We start from the raw sequence: 21,123 nt of genomic DNA on the forward strand, positions 1-21,123 counted from the left end.
CATGGAAATGTAGTGCCTTTTAATGCATATCTCTAAAGTGTTTTGTTGAGGAGAATGGCAGGTGTTTGTACCCAGCCAATAACTTATTAGCACATACAATTCATGCTTTCTAATGTCAAATGTCATAGCTGTTACTTAGGCTTTGCTGATTTTTTTTTTCTTTCCTGAAATACAGGTAAGCTTTGTTATCTAGAAGCCCTTTAAACAGTGTGTGAAGATGGCGAGTCTGATGAGTCAGAGTCTGTTGACCTACGTAGAAGAAGGAAATGTTCCTGCTCTGAAGGCACTTCTTGAGAAATGTAGAGATGTTGATGAGAGAAATGAGGTAAGATGATTTTTGAAAAGGTCAGTTTCACATTGCAGCTTATTGGTTAAAGAATTAATAATTAGTGGGATCACACTGGTTATTGAATATACAAATTTCAGTTTTGTTTTGAAGTGGTTGCTTTCCTTTGTATAACCTGAACACTGCGTGTTCAGTCTCTGACAGCACCTCAAGCATCTTTCATAGTATTTGCTTCCTAGAGTGTTCTTAGCTGGAGAATGCAACTCTATCCTTACTTTGTGAATGGAATTTATGCCTGTATTTCTGTGGCTAAGTATTGTTTCTTAGTTCACAGATCCAACTGCATAAGCCTGTTCATGTTGTAGTGAAACCTGGTATGATGATAATAACCCTTGCCTCACACCATGGTTATCAGTCAAGATATACTTTGTTATACAGTCCAAATAAGAGCATGTATTGCAATTTATGTGAGCATATGCTCATCTAGATGAAAAAATAGGCATGCAAGAGGTAAGTCTAGAGTTTACCAGGAGTACACAAAAGTCTTGATACATAGTAGGGAGCTTATATAACAATTATTCAGAATCTGTTATTTTGATCACTATTTCAAATCTGCATAAGATGGAAAGAATATTTTTTGCAAAGAAGTCAACAGCATATAAAGTAGTCAAACACAAAAAGCATCATGCAAATGTGAAAACAATGTACAGAATTTAGCCTTACTGTAATTATGAGATCTGGTTTCAATTAAGATAGTTTTCTTTCATTGTTGGCACATTCATTCTGTGCTGTGTATGCACATATGCTAAGGTATTTCAGATGGGAGAATTTTTAAGTTTCAGATCATACACATGAACCTCACCACCTGGCATATCTGAGAAGGGGAATGTCTGTTTCCTGTGCTGGCAATTCCTTTCAACAACATGGCCAAAATCAGACAGATTGTGTTGATTTTGTCAAGTGTCACCGCCTTCACCTTCTTTTATAAATTTTTCTTCACTTATTGGTGGGACTAAATGTAGTCCTGGGTCTCATTAACTGCCTTTTTTGCAGAGATCATTTCACTGATACCTGTTGTTTTTAGCCTTCTTGTCTGTTGCATTGGAGAAGGTCATTTTTGCAGAGATGTGTGGTTTGCTTCAGTTTCAAACCCCTTGCGGGGATGCTCTGTATGTATAAAGATAGGAGTTTTGTTTAAATGATAGATCTTCCTTGGAATTCAGTGTCTGAGTGCAGTTCAGTTTCCAGTTTTGGACTTGCCAAGGCATCTTTTCTTCTTGGCTGAAAAGGAAATGCCAAAAGGAGAGTGCCTTTGGAGATCTAAAAAGATTGCTGGCAAGCTAAGGTTTGCTGATGCCAGGACCTCTCAGGCTGCAGTGACTTGTGACTTGGTAGGATCGCCCACATTGCTACCAACCCTTTGTACCAACCCTTTTTATCTTGACTGCGGTCAGTTGCCAGAAAACCTGGGATATCCCAGTCAGTTTGTGTATGGATAGTTTTATTGCAGTAACGCCGTCAGCTTCAGTTAAGCGGGGCAAGTCTCAGCCTCTCTGCCTTTTCTCTGCACATCCTTCCGCTTGTGTGATTTTTTTCTCACTCATATCAGACACATGAATTAACAGCTAATGATAGATGCTTGCTTTGTGTGATGCAGTTTGATCCTAACAGCCTCCACTTTCCCTTGATGTGCCTTTCTTTCTGCTCTTGGTACTGAAGGAGCTTCTGCATGTTCAATTCTGAATCTTCTGTTCTCTCACAGACTCTGAGAGCACTAACCTGTAAGATGACACTACTAATTGATTTCCCCAAAAAAATGCAGGTGTGCTCCTTTGTAATTTGGTTATTCCAATACTTACACTGAGCTGTAATGTACAGATAGACAGTACTTGATGTGTTTGAGAAATATGGGCTTTTAGTTGTTGTGGAGTATCTAGACTCTTGGACGTCTTTAGAGAATTAATCTGGAGGTCACAGATATAGTAATTATCTTTTGTTTCTGTGTTGGTGAAATATTTATGATGGTTGCTAAAACATTATAACATTATACTTACATTTGAGAGTCTTCTAACAAAAAGGGAAGGATGTTTTCAGTACCCCTATAGAAAATTTTACATCTCAGAAAACTAAAGCCATTTTGCAGCTGTATGACACTTCTTATGGAAGGGAATAATTTTATCATCCACAGCCTCTTCTTATCCAGACATACTTTTATTTGGAATGTATTATCCTTTTGTGTTATCCACTTGTAGAAGACAATCAGTGTGATAATAATAGTAACTGTTCAGAAGGAGGTGACAAAAATGATCAGGCTAAAATAGGGAGTTTTATTTGTTTTGCTAAAGCGTTGCTTGGAAGGGATCACTGAAGATTATCTAGTCCTGTGTCCTGAGGTGGGTTAGTTGGAGCCAGCTGAAATTTCCTGTGTCTGGTGCAGGTCAGCCCCAGCCTCTCTTCACAAAGATTCAGTGCAGTTCCCTCTGGACATCCCAACCAGACGCCTGTACTCCGTGCAGTAAGGTTCCTGTCTGCCCAGCCTGCCAGGGCTCTCTGGATAGCAGCACAAGTCTCAGGTGCATCAGCCACTCCTCCCAACTTAGTCCAGGCTGCGAAGGTGCTGTGGGTGCACTCTGTGCCATTGCCCCAGTCCTTCATGAAAGGCTTAAATAGGATCCCACTATTGATTCCCTGCACTAGTGACTGGCTTCCAGCTGGACTTTGTACTGCTGATCCCAGTGCTCTGAGCCCAGCAATGCAGTTTCAGTCCACCTCATTGTCCATTTGTCTAGCTTGTACTTCATTAGTGTCCCTGGTGGCTGCGGGAGACAGTGTTGAAATCCTTGCTAGATACAGCATAAACAATGTCTCAGCTCTTCATCCACTGACCAATGTCATCACAGAAGGGCAAGTGATCAGTCAGGATTTCTGAAATCACTTGGCATGTGTATTTTTATTCTTTCCAGCGAATTTGCTGCTATATAGTTCCTAACCTGTAGCTTTTGCATTAAGAAACCAGTTAATTTTGAGTTTTCTGTATGGTGGAGGGGAAAAACAGAAGCAAGGTCAGGAAAAATTCCCTTACTTTTTAAACTTGTAATTAATAAATTTACTGTAAAATTTAGCTAGTTGTACTTTTCAGCATACAGAGCAATTGTATCTCAGAAATTTGCTGACACATAAGTAGGCTGATGGAAGGGTGACAGATTCTAACTCACTTTTAAAATGCTTCTGAAGGCGAATAAACCAGCCTTTCTATCTTTCGTCTTCCTTGAGATGAGACTGTCTGCTCAGAACCCATGTTGCAGAGGACAGGGGTGATATCTGTATTTCCTACGCTGTGAGATAAAAGTGGGGTATTTAATCTATTTTTTCCAAGGCTTTAGCAACTGTTCCTCTGAATCAATGTGCATTCCTAAGGTAGGAATGTGTGGTTCCTAAGGTAGATATATTTCTTTATTAAGTTTTTTACAATGTGAATGAGTTACTCTAAGTTGTAGAGATGTAACCCGTATTGGAGATGTCTTCAGCGAGGAAATAATTAAAAAAGGTACATTTACATTTAATAATGTAATTTTTTTTGTAATAATGTAAGGTGTTTTTGTTTTTAGTAGCCCTTTTTAATATCTGAAATGTTTGGAGTTTTTTGGGTTTGTTTTTTAATCTTCTGTGGGACAGGATTTAATACCATATTCTCCATTTTATTGTAAGTTTGAGGTGTGGTTTCAAGAGCACTCCTTCTTACTACTTCTCAGTGGCAGTTAAAAATGGAAACATTCTTGCTCTATAGTTTCTGGGTTTTTATTGTGTGGGTATGTGTGTCATTGTCATCATTTCCCAATGCATCCAATTTCCTGTCACTTTGATTTCAGAATGGCCAGACTCCACTTATGTTGGCTGCTGAGCAAGGCAATTTAGAAATTGTCCAGGAGCTTCTCAAGAAGGGAGCTAATTGCAACTTAGAAGATGCAGTAAGTATTAGTTTTTTATGTGGTGGCACCTAACAGTGGAAGAACAAGAAATTTCAAGGGGCAGGCGAAGAGAGGGAATTTAGGTTAATATTGAGCTCAGGGGGGAAAATAGCATTTGGAAAATGATGACATATAAGAGAAATTTTATTAAAAATTGCTTAGTTCTTGTATTTCTCTGAGCCCTCATGAAGAGTAGGGATATTTGTCAGATGTTTAAAACATCTTGATCTCTGCTGAGTTTGCTGGTGTTTCTTGTGGGAAATCAGAATAGAGAAATACAGCATCAAAGATGAAGTCCAAGTGATTTTGCTCATCTCAGTGTTGTTGAGGTATGTCAGTGGGTTGAATTTTTGTTTTATTTGTTTGGGGTTTTTAAATTTTATTTGGGTGTTTTTCCAGTAAATAACTAGAGAGAATTTTGGTTAAAGGATTATTTCAGATAATCCCTCTCTGCCAGAACAGTGGCAGAGAGGGGTTTCAAATTTATGAATTGTCTTTGTGCCTCAGCAAAAGAAGTTGTCTCCAGATGAAAGATGCCCAAAAGGGATGAATAGAACAGAGATATTGTTAGAAAGTTTTGAAAGGTCTATATATTCCAGTGAAGAGTGATAACCAGGAAAAGGCTAGCACTTGGTTTTTTTACTTCTGCACTTAGTTTAAGTGCAGTGGTGTGGACATCCAGGAAGGGTCTTCTGTGGAATCTGTCACCTAAAAATTCCAAAACAACCAAACTTACCAACCAACCAAGTCTGTATTGTTTTGAGACATTTTATTACAGTAGCTATAAATGCCACAATTTCTATACTTCTAGGAAGGACAGCTACCTTATAAACTGTTGCTATATTTTATAAGTGTGTAGTTTATAAAAAGATCAATCCACACCTGGATGAGCTTTGAGCAGTGGGGGGGAAATAAGCATAATGCAAGGGGAAGTGTTATCTTCCTGAAGTGATCAGAAGTGTGAAAAGCTGTGGTCCAGATTACCTTGAGTAATCAGTCCCTTGAGTGCTGTCACACACTATATGTGGAGACTCGCTGCCATTGTTTTCTGTGGCCTTGGTTAGCATCTCATTCCCTCTCAAAAGTTTTTAATACCTTGACCTCATTTTCTAATCCTTTGTAGGTGTTGCTTCCTCTATATTTATTAAGATAACTTACAGTGAACTGAGGAGTGGAAAGGGCTAGATATTGGATAGGAGAGCACATAACTGTAGGGGAGATTTGGAGTAGTTGCTCTATATTTCCATGTGTATAAACACTCTGAGTTTATTAGAACTTTTTCTAAGAACAGCTATTTTAAAGGCTTCTGTATTTCCTGTTGCGGATTAAAAATTTGAAAAACAAGGTAACTTGTATTGAAATATTAAATAGTACTTTAAAACATTCTTTCTTTTTTTTCTAGGATAACTGGACAGCTCTTATTTCAGCAGCTAAAGAAGGACATGCAGCTATTGTAGCAGAGCTACTCAATTATAATGTCAGTTTGGAGCATCGAGATTTGGTATGTGTTGGCTTAGTGTAAAAATAAAACAGTTTTGTGAGTTGGAGATTTTCAATTCCATAAAACTAAGAAAAGATCTTTCATTTTTACCATTTCATATACCTAGTGCTGCTGAAATGAAAAAGAATATATAATTAAATATTATATCTTTAATAAGTTAAATATTGCTTTTTACACCTGTGAAATGATTGCTTTAGTGTTAATAATGACAGCTAGTTTACTAGGGCTGCTATTCTCCTCTTAATTTGCTTTGGATAAAAGCTGAACTGAAGAACAGTTTGATTTTTGTGTGTGTTTTGTGTGGATTTTTTGTTTAACGTTGCGTACTTTCACATGGCCAAGTGCTTGATTTCTAGACCACTGCCAGTCAGAGGGATCTTTCACATCTCCAAAAGTGTATTATAAATAAATAAATAAAAACAGTGCTTGCAGTTATTGGAGGCATACTGATCTTTTAAAATTATATTTGTTTACCTGACCTGTCAAATGCCTTAGGCAGTGAAACCTTATTGTCTCCTAGCTTACAAAGTTAAATGAGCACACCAGTGTAGTTTGAAATAAATTGCTCTTATTACTCCCTGCTACAGAAATCAAAAATAAACTTTCCATGTTAATTAATTTGGAATCTAGACTGTTTTAGGATAGTGGTGTGTTTCTTGGTTTTGTGTTCTTTTTTTTAATCCAGTGGTTGGACTTGTATGCATTTGAAATCTGAATTCAGTGTTCAGCATCTTTAAGAACATGACGTTTTCCCAAGTTTTGCATATAACAGGAAATTAGTAGTTCTACACAGGAGCTTATTATTTATTCTGAATAAAAGATTACAACATTGTGTAGTCAGTCCTTACTATATTTTGAATTTGGAGAATAGTCTTAGGACAAATAAAAAATGAAATAAAAGTCATTAGTTACATTTCTAAGTATTTTTCAGTTTTTACAATTCTTTGAATTATGTTTGCTAGGGAGGATGGACTGCCCTGATGTGGGCATCGTACAAAGGTCGTACTGAAGTGGCTAAACTGCTGCTTGAGAAGGGAGCAAATCCAAACATCACAGGCATGGTAAGTTTAGTCTTAAACGTCTCCTCCCAAGTGTTTGAAGTCTTGAATTGTATGCTCATCTTATTATCTTGATCAAACATTTTGCATTTTTAGCAGTATGACATTTTTTACTGTACTTTATAAAGGGCTTGCTTTAATAATCTGTGTGATTGCAACTGGCTTTTTTAATAATTTTGATTTTTTTAAAATTGAAGCAAACGGGTGTATAGCTCATACTAAGATTCAGATTATGAGGAGAGGAAATCATAGAAAAGATAAGTGGTGTATCTAATGTTACTTGTATAACAACTGTCATTTTTCTGCATCTGTAGAAGTTAATGGAGTAACTAATGTGTGCAGTGTAGAAACCATAATTTGCTTTAATTTTGTTTTATAATAGTTTAGATTGTATGAACATATACCATTCATGTTGGAGAATGAAAAAACACTAAGATTTTGAGATTTAGTTAATTTGTAAGTATTTTCTACAAAGGTATAGGTACTGAACAGTTTGTTTATACTAGTAGTTCTCTGCTGTTTGAGGCAATGAACAATGAAGAAAGAGCCCCAGTGGCCAGAACAACCTTTGTGATGGTTGATTTTCTCTGGTGCAGTGTCTGTGTGCATGGCGCAACTCCTCTGCAGTCCTGAATCCTTAGGGGTATTACGTAGCTGTTGCTTCCTTTCTACCTTACAAATGTTCCTATTAAGATGAGGATGTCAATTTACAAACCATGTTTAAAGAGTAGCAAATCAAAACTGGTTGAAAACAGTGGACATCTTCCTAGATATCATCTAGGTAATGTTAACAATAATAATATAACAAATGATAACAATTGTTGATAATGTAGTAGGATTTGTTTCTGTATATTCATTCTTCTATGGATTTAACTTGTTTTGTTGATGTAAAATAATGAAAATACATAAGACTATAATTATTTTTTTATTTTTTAATTCTAAGCAATACAGTGTTTATCCAATTATTTGGGCAGCAGGACGTGGCCACTCGGATATAGTCCATCTCTTACTGCAGCATGGAGCTAAAGTGAACTGCTCTGACAAAGTAAGTTATACCTATATAACATTTAATTTCTGTATTGTTTGATTAATTTCTTGTGAAAGGAGATCTATGAGTTCTTGATTAGAAAAACACTTGCTGTTATATTTTACCCATGACATTAGAACTAGTGTGCTAGAGTAAGTTAAGCTTGAAAGAGTTTTTTCCATAGTATGCTCAAGGTGGTGGTGAATATATTTCTATTTTCAGAGCTATTCTAAACCTTGCTATCCTAGGTTGTATAGAAAAATGATTCTTACAGCTGTCTAGAAAAGAAAAATAGAAGTGACTTTTCAAATGCTTGTGTTAATTCGAAAGACCAAATTATATTTTTGTAAAAACGAAAGCAATGAATTATAGGATAAATGCTAGATAGTATGGGATACTAAATACAGAAAGCAATATGATAAAATGTTGTGAATGTTTTTTCAGTATGGAACCACCCCACTGGTTTGGGCAGCAAGGAAAGGGCATTTGGAGTGTGTGAAATACCTGCTGCAGATGGGAGCTGATGTTGACCAAGAAGGAGCTGTAAGTAACTGCATTTTCCAGTGATAAAGTATATCTGTGTGTCTTGTTTGGGTTTTTTTATAAAACAAATACCAGGAAATACATGAGACAAGATGAAATGTTGGTGTTGGAGTGTTTTGCTTTCCAGCTATTTGCAGATTGCATGTGAGAGTTACTGAAACTTCTTTGTGCCTTTTAATAAAACTGTGATGTAACTAGGGAGTTGTATTGACAGTGTATGTTAAGTGTAAATTTTAATGACTGTAAATTAATTTAGGTAATTGTTATCTGAAGGTTAATGCTGTCAGAATTCATTCAGTATCCATGCCTGATACATCAAATATCTATTCCTCAGTGCCATTTGAAAAGTAAATCTAACACAAATCATCTTTTGAAAATAATAATGTTCACTGCACCTTTTCATAAATTGAATTTTTTTCAGAAGTTTCAGCTGCATATTGTTTTTAAATAAAACAGATTACATTTAAATTGCTTGTCAAAACAAAAATAAAGTCCATTTAAAGGTAAGTGGAAGATTGGGAAAAGTTTTGGTATTCATATGATTATTTCTGAAGTTCTTAAAAAATCCTCTTTGTGAACAATATTGGTAGACCTGGATGCTTTGTTAATACTATGTTTCCATATGACAAGAAAATTATTTTATCATATATGTGGAATTTAGGAGATAGAATAAACTGGTCTGAGCTTTACTTTTTGCATTTGAAGTGTGTACTATTGCTCTTAGTTTGTTTCTTTGTTTTTAAAAAGTGTGATTTTGGTGCACTTTAAAACATAAAACTGAAGTAGCATTTGGATGACTGAGTGATGTCAGTGAGTGTTCTCTTATTTGAACTGCTGATATAACAATGATTGATATATCCACTGTACAATAAAATCTTTTGGTTTTATTTAAAGAATTCTATGACTGCACTTATTGTAGCAGTGAAGGGCGGCTATACTGACTCAGTAAAAGAAATACTGAAAAGGAACCCAAATGTAAACCTAACAGATAAAGATGGAAATACAGCTTTGATGATTGCATCAAAGGAGGGACATACTGAAATTGTGCAGGATCTTCTTGATGCTGGAACTTACGTGAACATTCCTGACAGAGTGAGTTAATTTTCATCATAATTATAATTTTGTATATATATAGTTTGTTTAAATACCAGTATATGCAGATTTGTAAATATGTGATTTTTCTGGCTTTCTGATTTTTCTGCCATCTAGGGGTATTTTTGTGTATTGCTCTTTTACAAGTATATTAAGTGGTAAATGTTGCTATGTGAAGGATAAACTACTGAAAATACTCTTTCTTTGAGATGCTTGAATTGAGAACATAGGGCATCTGACATATCTGTAACATGAGACTAATTCTGAACTAAGCTGTAGGTTTGGGGTGGGGTAGTACTGCTAAAACTGTAAACCATGGATTCTGTAAAAAAGAATGTATTCCGCATGTACCTTTATCTTTTACAATGAAACTTTTTACTAGAAAACTTGCAAATATGAGAGGGAGACTTCAGCTCTGGATTAAGATGTAAAGGTAATGCTGTGTACCTGACCCATAAGTACATTACTCTGTAGAGCTGTGACATGAACAGTGCCCTCAGTGTGAATCTGCTTGCTGGTAGCTCAGGATTTTATTTGGTTACTCATACAGGTGCTTTGGACTGTCTGCAGTGCCCTCTTGATAGGGAGGTGTTTCTCAAGTGTCACAGACAGGTCAAGCACTGTAGCCTTGAGGCTGTAGTTGATTAGATACCTAAACTTAGATGTCTCTATCAGGGTCAGTGACTTAGTTCAGATAGGTAATATGTTTTTGATGCTGCATAAGTTGGATTGCTTGGGGTTGCAGAAAATAGAGGAAAGCTTCCTAATACTTGCTTCACAAATCTAAAATAATTTTTGGATGCATTCTCCTGTATTTCAAGTGTCAGTGCATTTCTTAGATGGCAGTGTAATGAGCTACAGTCATGTCACAACAAATTTGACCTTAGGCACATATCAAAGCAAAGTCAAAATATTTAAGAAAATACATTACAATCCCTCTTAGCACCTCTTTTGCCACAATTTTCTACAACAGTACATTTCTGTGCTTTCAGGAAGGAAAAATTGCAACTTTCAGCACAGCTGACTGTGTTCCAAAAATACACCAAACAATGAGTACTCTTAGTTTCAGATGCTAGAGTAGGTTTTGATAAAGAAAGTTTCTTGGTTTGCAGCCAAGTATGGACTGATTGATGGGGCATTTCCTACTGCTGAGTTCTGAGTTCCACACCTCTAATTTTGCTATACTTTTTTTTTTTTTTCTTGTTTCATCCTAAAGCGAGTGCTAGGCAGTTTCAGGAGTATAAGCTAATTTCTGAAATTCTGTAATGTCCTTAAGTGTGTTAAAATCAAAAGCCTTAAGCACAACTGTAACTTTGTTTTATGTATATACAACTCCATTTACCACACCAAAATATTTTTTATTTTGATCTGAGATTAAATCAGCCTTTTTCTTTTCTTCTTTATAGTAGCATAGTGTATATAAGCAAGATAGCAGTCAAATCTACAGAAAAAAAAAAAAAAACATAAATTTATTTATAATTCTTGAGGAGCTTTTGTCAGCTGTGAAACATCTCAGAGAGACTGACAGTATTCTTGTTCGATTGTAAGCAGGTTGTTACTATGAGTGTTTGGTCTTCCTGGTTGTCTTTTTTCATATTGGTTATTAATTTATGCTGGGTTTTTTAAGATAGTGATTTAAGCTAGACCTATTTATGGAGCATTTGTTTTCCCGAACAATTGAAAAAGAAACAAGGTCAAGAATTTTTTTCTATTATATACCCATTTTTTTTTCAGATAGTTCTATTTTCTGTATCTTTCTTTTTTAAAATGAGTGGAGATTTCTTAATGTAAATAGGCATAGTGCATATTTGGAAGCTATAATTCATTCTCTGTTGCACTTCTTGTTGGTAAATCATGTTAACTCATGTTCAATATTCTTTCCCAATTTTTTTAGAGTGGAGATACAGTGTTGATTGGGGCTGTTAGAGGTGGTCACGTTGAAATTGTGAGGGCCCTGCTCCATAAATATGCTGATATAGATATCAGAGGTCAGGTAAGTACAACAGTGTAAATGTTACAGTACTTCTTACATAGGATGTGAATCTTTATACCAAATAATTATACTGTGTTCCTGAAAAATGAGCTTTAAAGTCTGCTCTATCTGTAGGAAATTTAAATTCCATCAAGCAGTAAAATACATCACGTTGCTGTACAGGTTATAAGATATAAGATACATGTACTTGTAATGGCTTGTTAAGCACAGTTTTTCCACCCAATCGTATAATGGTTGAAAAGCAAAAGATGTCAGCTGAACTTCATCTGCATTACTAAACAGATTTAGAATAATGACATACTTTAAAAGACACTTAATATAATGATTTAAATCATATTTTAAATAGAATATCAATGACGTGATGCACTAGAGATTATCTCTTGTCAGAGCAATTCTGTCACTGTGCTTGGTTGGTTCTTGTTTCCACCAGTTTTCTGTGTTGCTTTCTGTTAAACCCTGTTAGTGATTTCTGTGTTTTCTACCTACCCCTTGTTTATTTTTTGTCCTTTGATTAAGGCATTAGTTTTACTCTTCCACTGGAAGGTCTCTCATTCAGCACTTGTTTTTGTTACATTCAGTTTGCTTTCTTTTGCTTGAAGCTATTCAAATCACTCTGCTTTGTTGGCATGTGGGTTCTGCCAAGTTGGTACATGAAACTAACTAATCACTAAGAGCTGCAAAGGTTCAGTGCCTGCTGCTGCTGCAAAGCGTCTCTGAAAAGCCAAGAAGTTTATATTCTCAAAAAAAGTCGCATTTGGATTTCTTCCTCTAACCTGACACTGGCAACCTGTGTGTCTCAGCTTCTGACTGTGGCGTGGATTTGAAAATCTGAAGCTTTTCAACATCTCACTATGACTGAAGCAAAACAGAAACAGTAGGAGGATGCAATGTCTTTGGTAGCAGGGAAGCTTGTGACTTCTGGCAGCGTGAGGTTGTTTGAGTGGCAATTTGCAGTGGTTGATCTAGAGAATACTTCTGCGGCCTACAGGAGGCACAGCAGGAGGCAGTACCATCAGAGCAACATCTTATCTCTGCACTTCAGATCATAGTTTAGGACCAGCAGTATCAAAATTGGAGATAAATGCTACTTCCCTGCTGGAAGCAACTTCCCTGCTCTTCAGCACTGCAGCACCTGCCTGCTGGCCTGTTCTGGGGAGATCTGTTGGCTGCCCAAATTTGTGACGTTTCAAAAATATTGCTGAGTCTTGACCAGCCTTCCTGCAACAGTGTTCCTTGCTGATAATTCATTCATATGGTCGCTAGCTGGTGGATACCTTCAGCAGAAAGAACGTGACTTAAAAGGCCCTTGAGTCTGGGTATTGGGGCAGGTGAGGGCTTAGGTGGTGTTTTCCTCAGCCCTTCAGGGAGGGGGAAGAACCCAGCTGGGAGCACCTGGCTGTGTAGCTGATTTACAGCTCAGGCTGATGTCTTGGAAGCCGGCTCACTGAAGGACAGAGAAGATGAAACTCAAGTGATTGGAGAGGAAAGAAATCTTAGTGACTGGGCTTAAACTGTTGTGAAAGATTTTAAACTCAGTTTGCTATGAAGCCCGCGAGTGGAAGAGAAAGAGCTGGAAATGAAAGAAACAGGCAAGATAGAAAGCTGCAAGGGACACTTTGACACTCCTGCTTAGAAGCAGGTGTGTGTTCAGAAGTTATTCTGAAATGTCTCTCTACGCAAATATGCATCAAACAGAAGGAGTCATGGTCCAATCAGTAGGCTACAGAAAGATTGACTTTCTGGGGTAGCACGCATCTACGCATAACTGCGGGGGGGAAAAAAGAGAGAAGAAGATTTGTGGCTGTGAACCTTCCCCTAAGTTTACTGATAAAATGTCTGCCTGATCAGCATTCTGGTACTTTGTGTGGACTTTCTTGTCCATCTACTTTTACAGCTTCCCAGCTTCTACTGCCTCTGAAAAAAAGTTGGTTTATTTCATTAGATAATTTCTATATTTGAGTTAGAACTGAATACTTTCATGTAGTTTCAGAAACTTTTTCAAGACAGGTTGAGTTCACTTGGATTTTTAAAGCTCTTATTATATTTCACATAGGTTTTCAAAATAGATTTATATTTCCTGGCCAAATTTGCATCCTCCACTCTAAATTCTTCTGTTGTGCCAATTCGATTTATTGAACTTTTCCTTTGCCTTCATCTGTGCTAAAAATTGCTGTATTATATGCAATTTTCAGTATATAGCAGTTGTAATTTAAATAGTGTTTTTTAAATTAATCCAACTAAATGAAAATACTGTTTGTGTTTAATACTTTTTTTTTAGGATAATAAAACTGCTTTATATTGGGCAGTTGAGAAGGGAAATGCTACAATGGTGAGGGATATCTTGCAATGCAACCCTGATACTGAGACATGTACCAAGGTAACAATTAGAATTTTAATTGAATTGCCTTTTTTAACATCTGTTCTTTTCTCAGCTCTTGTGTGATGTGAAGATCATACCATATTCAGTTTTTGTGAAGTGTTGGTACTTTGAACACTGTTGAATTTTTTTTGTGAAATAAGGCTTCTCAGCAATAGTAATGTTCCCTCTATTGATAAATGTGATTTGCTGTTAAATAGCAAACAGGGATAGCAGGGAACATATGGATTCTTTACCTCAGCATCATTGACATGACCCAGGAATAAGGAGTAAAGAGCAGGTGCTACTGGAAACTGAGGAAGGAGTTTTGTGATATTACTAGGCATGAGTTCAGGCATATGCAACAGTAAGGAAAATAATAAGAGAAATAGTTGGCACAGGATTGAAATATTTCCAATATCTTGTATAATGTCTGAATTTTGTCTTCCTCTTCTTCCTCTGTTTGACACTGTTATTGACAGAAATGTATTTTGTACTTTTATTCTAATCAATCTGGAAAACTGGGTCTGGGATACTTTTTCACAGACAGAGGTGCTAAAGTGTTGTTTTTTGCACAGTAGCACATTTAATTTTAATTATCTTAATTTTTTTTGTTTTAATTTGTTACCCAATCACTATTTCTTTTTCTTGGTTTTGGGTGTATGGAGATTTTTATATTAGTTCTACTTTTCCATTTTAGGATGGAGAAACACCACTTATAAAGGCAACCAAGATGAGAAATATTGAAATAGTTGAGCTTCTTCTGGATAAAGGAGCTAAGGTCTCAGCTGTAGACAAGGTAAAGAGTATTTGTTTGTTTACTTTAGTATATTTAATAATTTAGTATTGCAGCAGGATTTTGGAGAGTGTTGTTGAGGCTAATACAGAAAGAGAGCTTCCCATATGCTTAAATAGATAATTAAATTAAATAGACAAATTAAATAGACAATAAGACTTAAATGCTTAGTCTCCCATATGTTTAATAATTCAATAGATAAGGACACTTAAGTGTAAATTTGTTTCCACCATTACTATATTGTTGGGTTTTGGTTTGCTCTTAATTACTTGAAAAAAAAAAAAATCCAGGCAAGGAATAAAACTTTAACAGATAAAACAGCTAATTCTTAGTACACTTGAAGAAGAGCACAGAGAATGGTTATCATTTGTCACTAATGTTAGTTTTTGATTAATAGACATTAAACAAAAGTACGCCAAGGACAAATACAGCTGGTTATTGCTGTCTTCTTATGCATTACATACCTTGACTGCAAAGTATGTAATGCATAAGAAGTGCTTTTTTAATCTCTTTATTTGGTGCTTTTTTAGTCTCTTATTTAGGGCGAATAAGTAATTATATTGATTTGATGCAATAAGAAAGCTTTTACTGGGAAGTTTTTGGGGAAGTCTGAGCAGACATTGAAGCAATTCTAACAAGCACTAGCTCTTGTTCCTGTTTTTGCCTGAGTTTCCCTGTAGACATCTGTTTGTACACACAATGTCAGGATGTAGACATCCTGAGTTTGCCTGTAGACATTTGTTTCATGAACTTTAGGATATTAATAAGCATTTAAGAAAGAAGGCAGTGTCTGAGGTTTAGTATTCGAAGAACTGCTTTTTCACATGTCTTCTCTGAAACATTTGTAATGATTTTTCAAGGGGAAAAATTCTTGCTGTAAGGCACTGATGCTTTTGAAAGTGCCCTAAGATTTATTTCAAGGAAATAATGCTTCTGAAACAATGTTGAACGCATAGTCTGTCTATAATCTTAGGAATTAATGTTAGCTATTACTAGCTTTGTCACTTAATTGCAGAAAGGAGATACTCCACTTCACATTGCTATTCGTGGAAGAAGCCGTAAACTTGCTGAATTACTCTTAAGAAATCCAAAAGATGGTCGATTGCTTTATAGACCCAACAAGACAGGAGAGACTCCTTACAATATTGACTGTAGCCACCAGAAGAGTATTTTAACACAGATATTTGGTGCCAGTAAGTATAAGTATTTTTTGTAAATCACTTGTATATTGATAATCCAGTTTATTCAATTATGTATTGAAAGGTGACTACAGATTTTTTTAATCTTTTAATGTTGCACCTAACTGGAAGGCTTAAAAATAATCAGCTGGGGAAAAACCCCATCACTCTAAAAGCCTGGCAAAGGTAAAATAACCTTTTATTTTGACTTTAGATGTTGGATACTACGTGACTGCTGTTGATCGCTTTGTTTTTATTTTGATCTTGCTTGTGTGGGAATTACTTTCTTTGACTTCCTATGGTTTGGAGTCTTGAATCTTGTAGTAGACTTTAATAGTTGTGATAATTATGTATCATTTATGTGGATTATTTAAATTTCCTTTGAACAGGAATGTACAAAGAATAATAGCTGTTATATGGCAGAAGTATATATACAAATATGGGTGAACATGTAATGACTATATGTATGAAAATTATCATACTGAAGAGCTTTCTTAGAGCAAAGTTATGTAGCACAAGTATTTGTGTTGCAGGACACTTGTCTCCCACTGAATCTGATGGTGACATGCTGGGCTATGATCTGTACAGCAGTGCTTTGGCTGATATTCTGAGTGAACCAACCATGCAGCCACCCATCTGTGTAGGCTTGTATGCACAGTGGGGAAGTGGAAAATCTTTCCTGCTTAAGAAACTGGAAGGTAAAAGCTTGATTTAGTCTTTTCAGAACTTAACAGTCTATCTATGAAAAGTATCACATTGGAGTTACTAGTTTTTGTGAGGGTTGTTTGTCCATTTAATGTTGTATCTGGTCTCTGTTTCTGTGATGAAATGATTTAAATTTTACTGTGGTCAGTTCATCCATAGATTGCTTTGTTCATTTATACAATGTCAAGACAGCCTTTCGGTGCTTCTGTCTATTTTCCTGTGAGTTTCCTGCACCAGTGAATCTACCCTTTAGGTACTGCAGAAAGTCTGGCTGCCAAAATATGCCTTGCTGGGCTTGTTTTGTGTATCAGATCAGGTTCAGACCTCTTCTGCTGCAGCATTTATTTATTGTGCATTCTATGTCTCTTTTTCTTTTTAATGCTTAAAAATAATCAGGCTATTAATATTTTATTTTCTTTAGTGTATGTTCTTTGCATCTAGTTCTCTTGCCATTTCCTGTTTCTTATTTTGAGATTTTTTTTAACTTTCTGAAATGACCCGAGGAAGGCAAATGCAGTATATGAAATGCATCAATATTTTTCCTGGTGGATATATGCATCTTATTTAGTTTTAGCATTTTCTTATGAAAGGTGTTTTTCTGACATGTTTCAATATAATTCAAAATAGTTCTACCAATCTTGGTGTTTCTTACTTTCTGTGATTTCTCTATTAGCCAAAATGGGATCTCTGCAGTCATTTTTTTCAGCTGCTGTTCCATGTCATAAACAAAAAGTGCATGTATTTTGACTGTGATATTTGTTGCTGATGAGCTCTTACATTTCTAAAACACTTTCTCAGTGTTTTCTCCCTGTTCCTCATTTCTGTTTTTTATTGTGAGTAGTGTATCTATTATTTCTTATTCCATAGAGCCAAGATGAGTTCCTTCAGGAATTCCTGTTTTAGTAAATACAAATCAACAAACAGAAATAATACTGTAGCCTTCACGTTGTACTCTTATGTGTGACTCTTGGAAGAACACAGTCCATGTTTCAGTCATTGAGATTTTGGGAGCTGGGTGAGGTTTTTTGGCAGACATGGTGGATTTTTTTCTTAGTGTCATAAAATACATTTTACACTTTTGCAGGAGGATTGGAAAGGGCATGACATTTAATATGCTTTCAAAAGTAGAAAATCTGCAACAAGGAATCTGAGTATTGTGTATTTAGATATTGTGTGAAATATTTTCATTCATTGCACAGATGAAACTTAAGGTTGATGTTTGAAGAAGAATTCAAGCATAATTGTATTTTTTTTGATCAATAATTGGGATAAGTCATACAGTCTGCTGCAAAAGTTCTTTTCAAAAATGATCTGTTCTTTAGTGACTTCATATATTAACTTGTCTTTGTGTTTTTGTTTTAGATGAAATGAAAACTTTTGCAGGACAGCAGATTGAACCTCTGTTTCAGTTCTCCTGGCTTGTTGTATTCCTCACGCTTTTGCTGTGTGGAGGTTTGGGTTTATTGCTTGCTTTCACTGTGGACGCAAAGCTTGGAATAGCAGTGTCACTCAGCTTATTAGCTGTTCTCTACATTTTCTTTAGTAAGTCTTATATGGAATTCATTAAGGTTTTTATCTGTTTTGGGGATTAAATATTGCTTTGTAGATATGCACTGCTATTCAGAAAAAATACTAAATGGTTTGTAGACAATAAGACCCCTTTGGACCTTTTGTTTTGTGTGTAATTTGTGAGAGGCTATTCTTGAGAACAAAGAAGGATTTTGTTTATTAATTTCATTGTGTTACTCTTACCTTCTCATTTTTAGCCTAACTGCTGAAAGTTCATAACCTTTTTTACAGAACTCTGTACTTTATTTGTTCAAACTTCATGATTCTTTCACCTGTCAATATTCACTAGATTAAAACCCTAATATCTTTTTAATATTTTAGCTGTAATTTACTTTGGTGGCCGGAGAGAAGGGGAGAGATGGAACTGGGCCTGGGTTTTAAGTACAAGGTTGGCAAGACATGTTGGATATTTAGAGTTGCTTCTCAAACTCATGTTTGTGAACCCACCAGAACTACCAGAGCAAACCACTAAAGCTTTACCTGTCAGGTTAGTTATTTCATTTATTTACTCTTGAATAAATAAGTTGGGCTCACTCTGATACTTCTCAAGCTGTGCGTATTAATGTGCACATTTAGCATCATGTTAAAAGTTATTGAGATTCCTGTTAGAAAAACAGTAGCTCTAGAAGATCATAAACTTCTCAGTGTGAAGAAGATAGGAGTGTTTTCAAGAAAATGTATCTGCCAAATTTGAAAGTGGTTTTTAGAATTGGAGGTTTTAGCTATTGTACTAATGAAAATTCATACCAGATAAAATAAGAATTTATGTATGTTGTATATTATCTATGTTTAGTGCTTGTTCCATTGATTACTTCTGTTAAGGTTTGGTTGTTTTTTTTTTTTTTTCTCCCTGTATGTAGAGCATCAGACTGTTCAAAGCTTCTAGTTTACCTGAAAACAAGAAAATTTATGCTGTGTGTTTGAAAATTTAATTTACTTCTATTGCTTAAAGACTTCTGTTTTAGCCTCATGGTGCTTTTGTGTGATCTTTTGTTTCTGTATTTTTTTCTAATCCTCTATAAATATTTGAAAATGGATCAGAATGCAGTTTTGAAAATATTTGTCAGTATTATGGTTTGGCATCATAAGGATATTTTCATGTTTTTACTGTCTCTGAGGTACTATTAGTTATGTGACAATTTCTGTCTTTTAAAGAAATCAAGTTTTAGAATAGGAAGTGGGGCAAAGAAGAGGTTGATAAATGGGGAAGTAGTTAAATTCCATGTAGATTTTTTAAAAAATTAAAGTATTTTACATTTTGTACCACTTAAAAAAACTTTTCACTACAGAGATGCAGCATGACTTTTGTTTTAGTTGCCAGAAAATGTTTAAAGTTTTCTGAAGTGTACAAAATACATGCTTTTTCTCTTTCAGATTTTTGTTTACAGATTACAATAGACTGTCCAGTGTAGGTGGAGAGACTTCACTGGCAGAGATGATTGCTACCCTCTCTGATGCATGTGAAAGGGAATTTGGTTTCCTAGCAACAAGGCTATTTCGAGTTTTCAAGACAGAAGATACACAAGGTTGTTTTTTTTTTTTTACCTGAATGACAATTCTAATTATTCCACTTCAGTGCACTGTTACTAGGGCTTCTGTTTTTTGCATTATAAGCTCTTTTTAGAAATTGTTGTAACCATGCAGAAGTTCATAGAGAAGGGGAAACTCTTTGTTAGGAAGAGAAAAAATGCCCCATTTTATTTGATAATCTTGATTTTATTAATATAATAAATGAATATATCCTGTGAAGTATAGTTTTCAGAAAAGTCAATGGAAATGTACATGTATATTATGTCCTTATAGATGCAGCATATTTCCATGGCAAGTAAGTAAATGTGTCTGAGTCAGATAAAGGGAAATGTATTTTTGTGTATTGCTATGAGAGGTTTGTTTAGTTTATTAGATTTTAATTTAGAGCTTTTGTGAGTGGAAATAATAAATGTTATTAATGGAAATAATAAATGTGTAGAAAATGTTGATCCAATCCTATAAATTGCTGTGATTAATACGAGTAAAATGGGATGAAATGTACCTACTTGATCCTACAAGCTTTTTTATTCTATTTCAGCTGTAGGTTTCTAGAAAAAGAAAAATGCAGAGTATGAAATTGTGAAGGAGTACTAGAACTTAACTTTCAATTAATTGAGGATTTATTTGTACTTTAAGTTTAGTATGTGTTAGTTATTTCTCATTTCTTTTTGTCCACAAATTGAGGATTCTGTCACCTCTTAGAAAGGTGTTTAGACTCTTAGGTGTTTAGAAATATTTACTCTTTTGTCCTGCAGAGACTAGAAAAAACAACATTATGTTTGCTATGTTCAGATGTGTGCTGAGCACAATTTACTCCTCATTGTTCTTTTTCAAATTCACTAAGTGTTCTTTATGAAAGAGATGTGTGGATTTTTTTACTCTTCTTTTCCATGTTAGGTTCTGCAGTTCCTCTCTTTAATCTCAGTGAAACAGCTTTCATGATGCTGTAATCTCTCCTGAAGTTGTCTTGGGAATGGCAGTGTAGTGCTGGCTTATTGTGATTATTTGCAGTAATCATCTTTTCCCTTTCATTTGTAATTTTGCATTCACTTATATTATTTGCTCTGTTGCCTTCCTGTGCTGTGTCTAATTATCTAATTGATTTTTAAAATTTATTTTATCTATTTGATGATTTTTGCACATTCTCTGCTTTTCTCGAGTTGTTTACAGGTCCAGGGTCATAGGTTTATTACCTCTAGATGTTCACAGAAATTCCATAGAGGTTTATTTTTAGCCTTCTGTGTCTTAGTTTTTGTTATATCTGTAAACTTGCAGACACACCTCTTTCAATTCTCATGTCATTGCTCATGGTATTTAAGTGTCCCTCTAATCCAGTTCTGTCTCTTTCTAGTAAGAGGATGCTTACATTTCTACTTATGTCTAGAGCTGAATCTAATTATAGCTGAGCTTTTCCACTTTGTTTCTTGTCTCTCACTTCTGTCATTATGCATTTCTGTTGCTTTGTTGTGCAGCACAATCCAGTGAGTCACTTATGTCAGCAATGTGACAAACCTTTGCAGC

The 21,123-nt window shown here is 35.4% G+C and overlaps 1 protein-coding gene across 3 annotated transcripts in view; it reads left to right on the forward strand.

The window, feature by feature from the left end:
* KIDINS220 (kinase D interacting substrate 220) overlaps window positions 1-21,123 on the forward strand; it is a 74,131-nt gene that overhangs the window by 7,234 nt on the left and 45,774 nt on the right. For all 3 annotated transcript variants that reach the window (XM_072926380.1, XM_030270076.4, XM_072926379.1), the window contains exons 2-16: window positions 176-325; window positions 4,156-4,254; window positions 5,657-5,755; window positions 6,718-6,816; window positions 7,757-7,858; window positions 8,285-8,383; window positions 9,278-9,475; window positions 11,370-11,468; window positions 13,747-13,845; window positions 14,525-14,623; window positions 15,636-15,813; window positions 16,332-16,496; window positions 17,866-18,045; window positions 18,394-18,559; window positions 19,447-19,598. In XM_072926380.1, the coding sequence (XP_072782481.1) occupies window positions 218-325; window positions 4,156-4,254; window positions 5,657-5,755; window positions 6,718-6,816; window positions 7,757-7,858; window positions 8,285-8,383; window positions 9,278-9,475; window positions 11,370-11,468; window positions 13,747-13,845; window positions 14,525-14,623; window positions 15,636-15,813; window positions 16,332-16,496; window positions 17,866-18,045; window positions 18,394-18,559; window positions 19,447-19,598 (1,942 nt within the window). In that variant the 5' untranslated portion in view covers window positions 176-217. The remainder of the gene's footprint in view (window positions 1-175; window positions 326-4,155; window positions 4,255-5,656; window positions 5,756-6,717; window positions 6,817-7,756; window positions 7,859-8,284; window positions 8,384-9,277; window positions 9,476-11,369; window positions 11,469-13,746; window positions 13,846-14,524; window positions 14,624-15,635; window positions 15,814-16,331; window positions 16,497-17,865; window positions 18,046-18,393; window positions 18,560-19,446; window positions 19,599-21,123) is intronic.

The sequence above is a fragment of the Taeniopygia guttata genome, chromosome 3 (assembly GCF_048771995.1).
Source record: "Taeniopygia guttata chromosome 3, bTaeGut7.mat, whole genome shotgun sequence".
Taxonomy (NCBI): Eukaryota; Metazoa; Chordata; class Aves; order Passeriformes; family Estrildidae; genus Taeniopygia; species Taeniopygia guttata.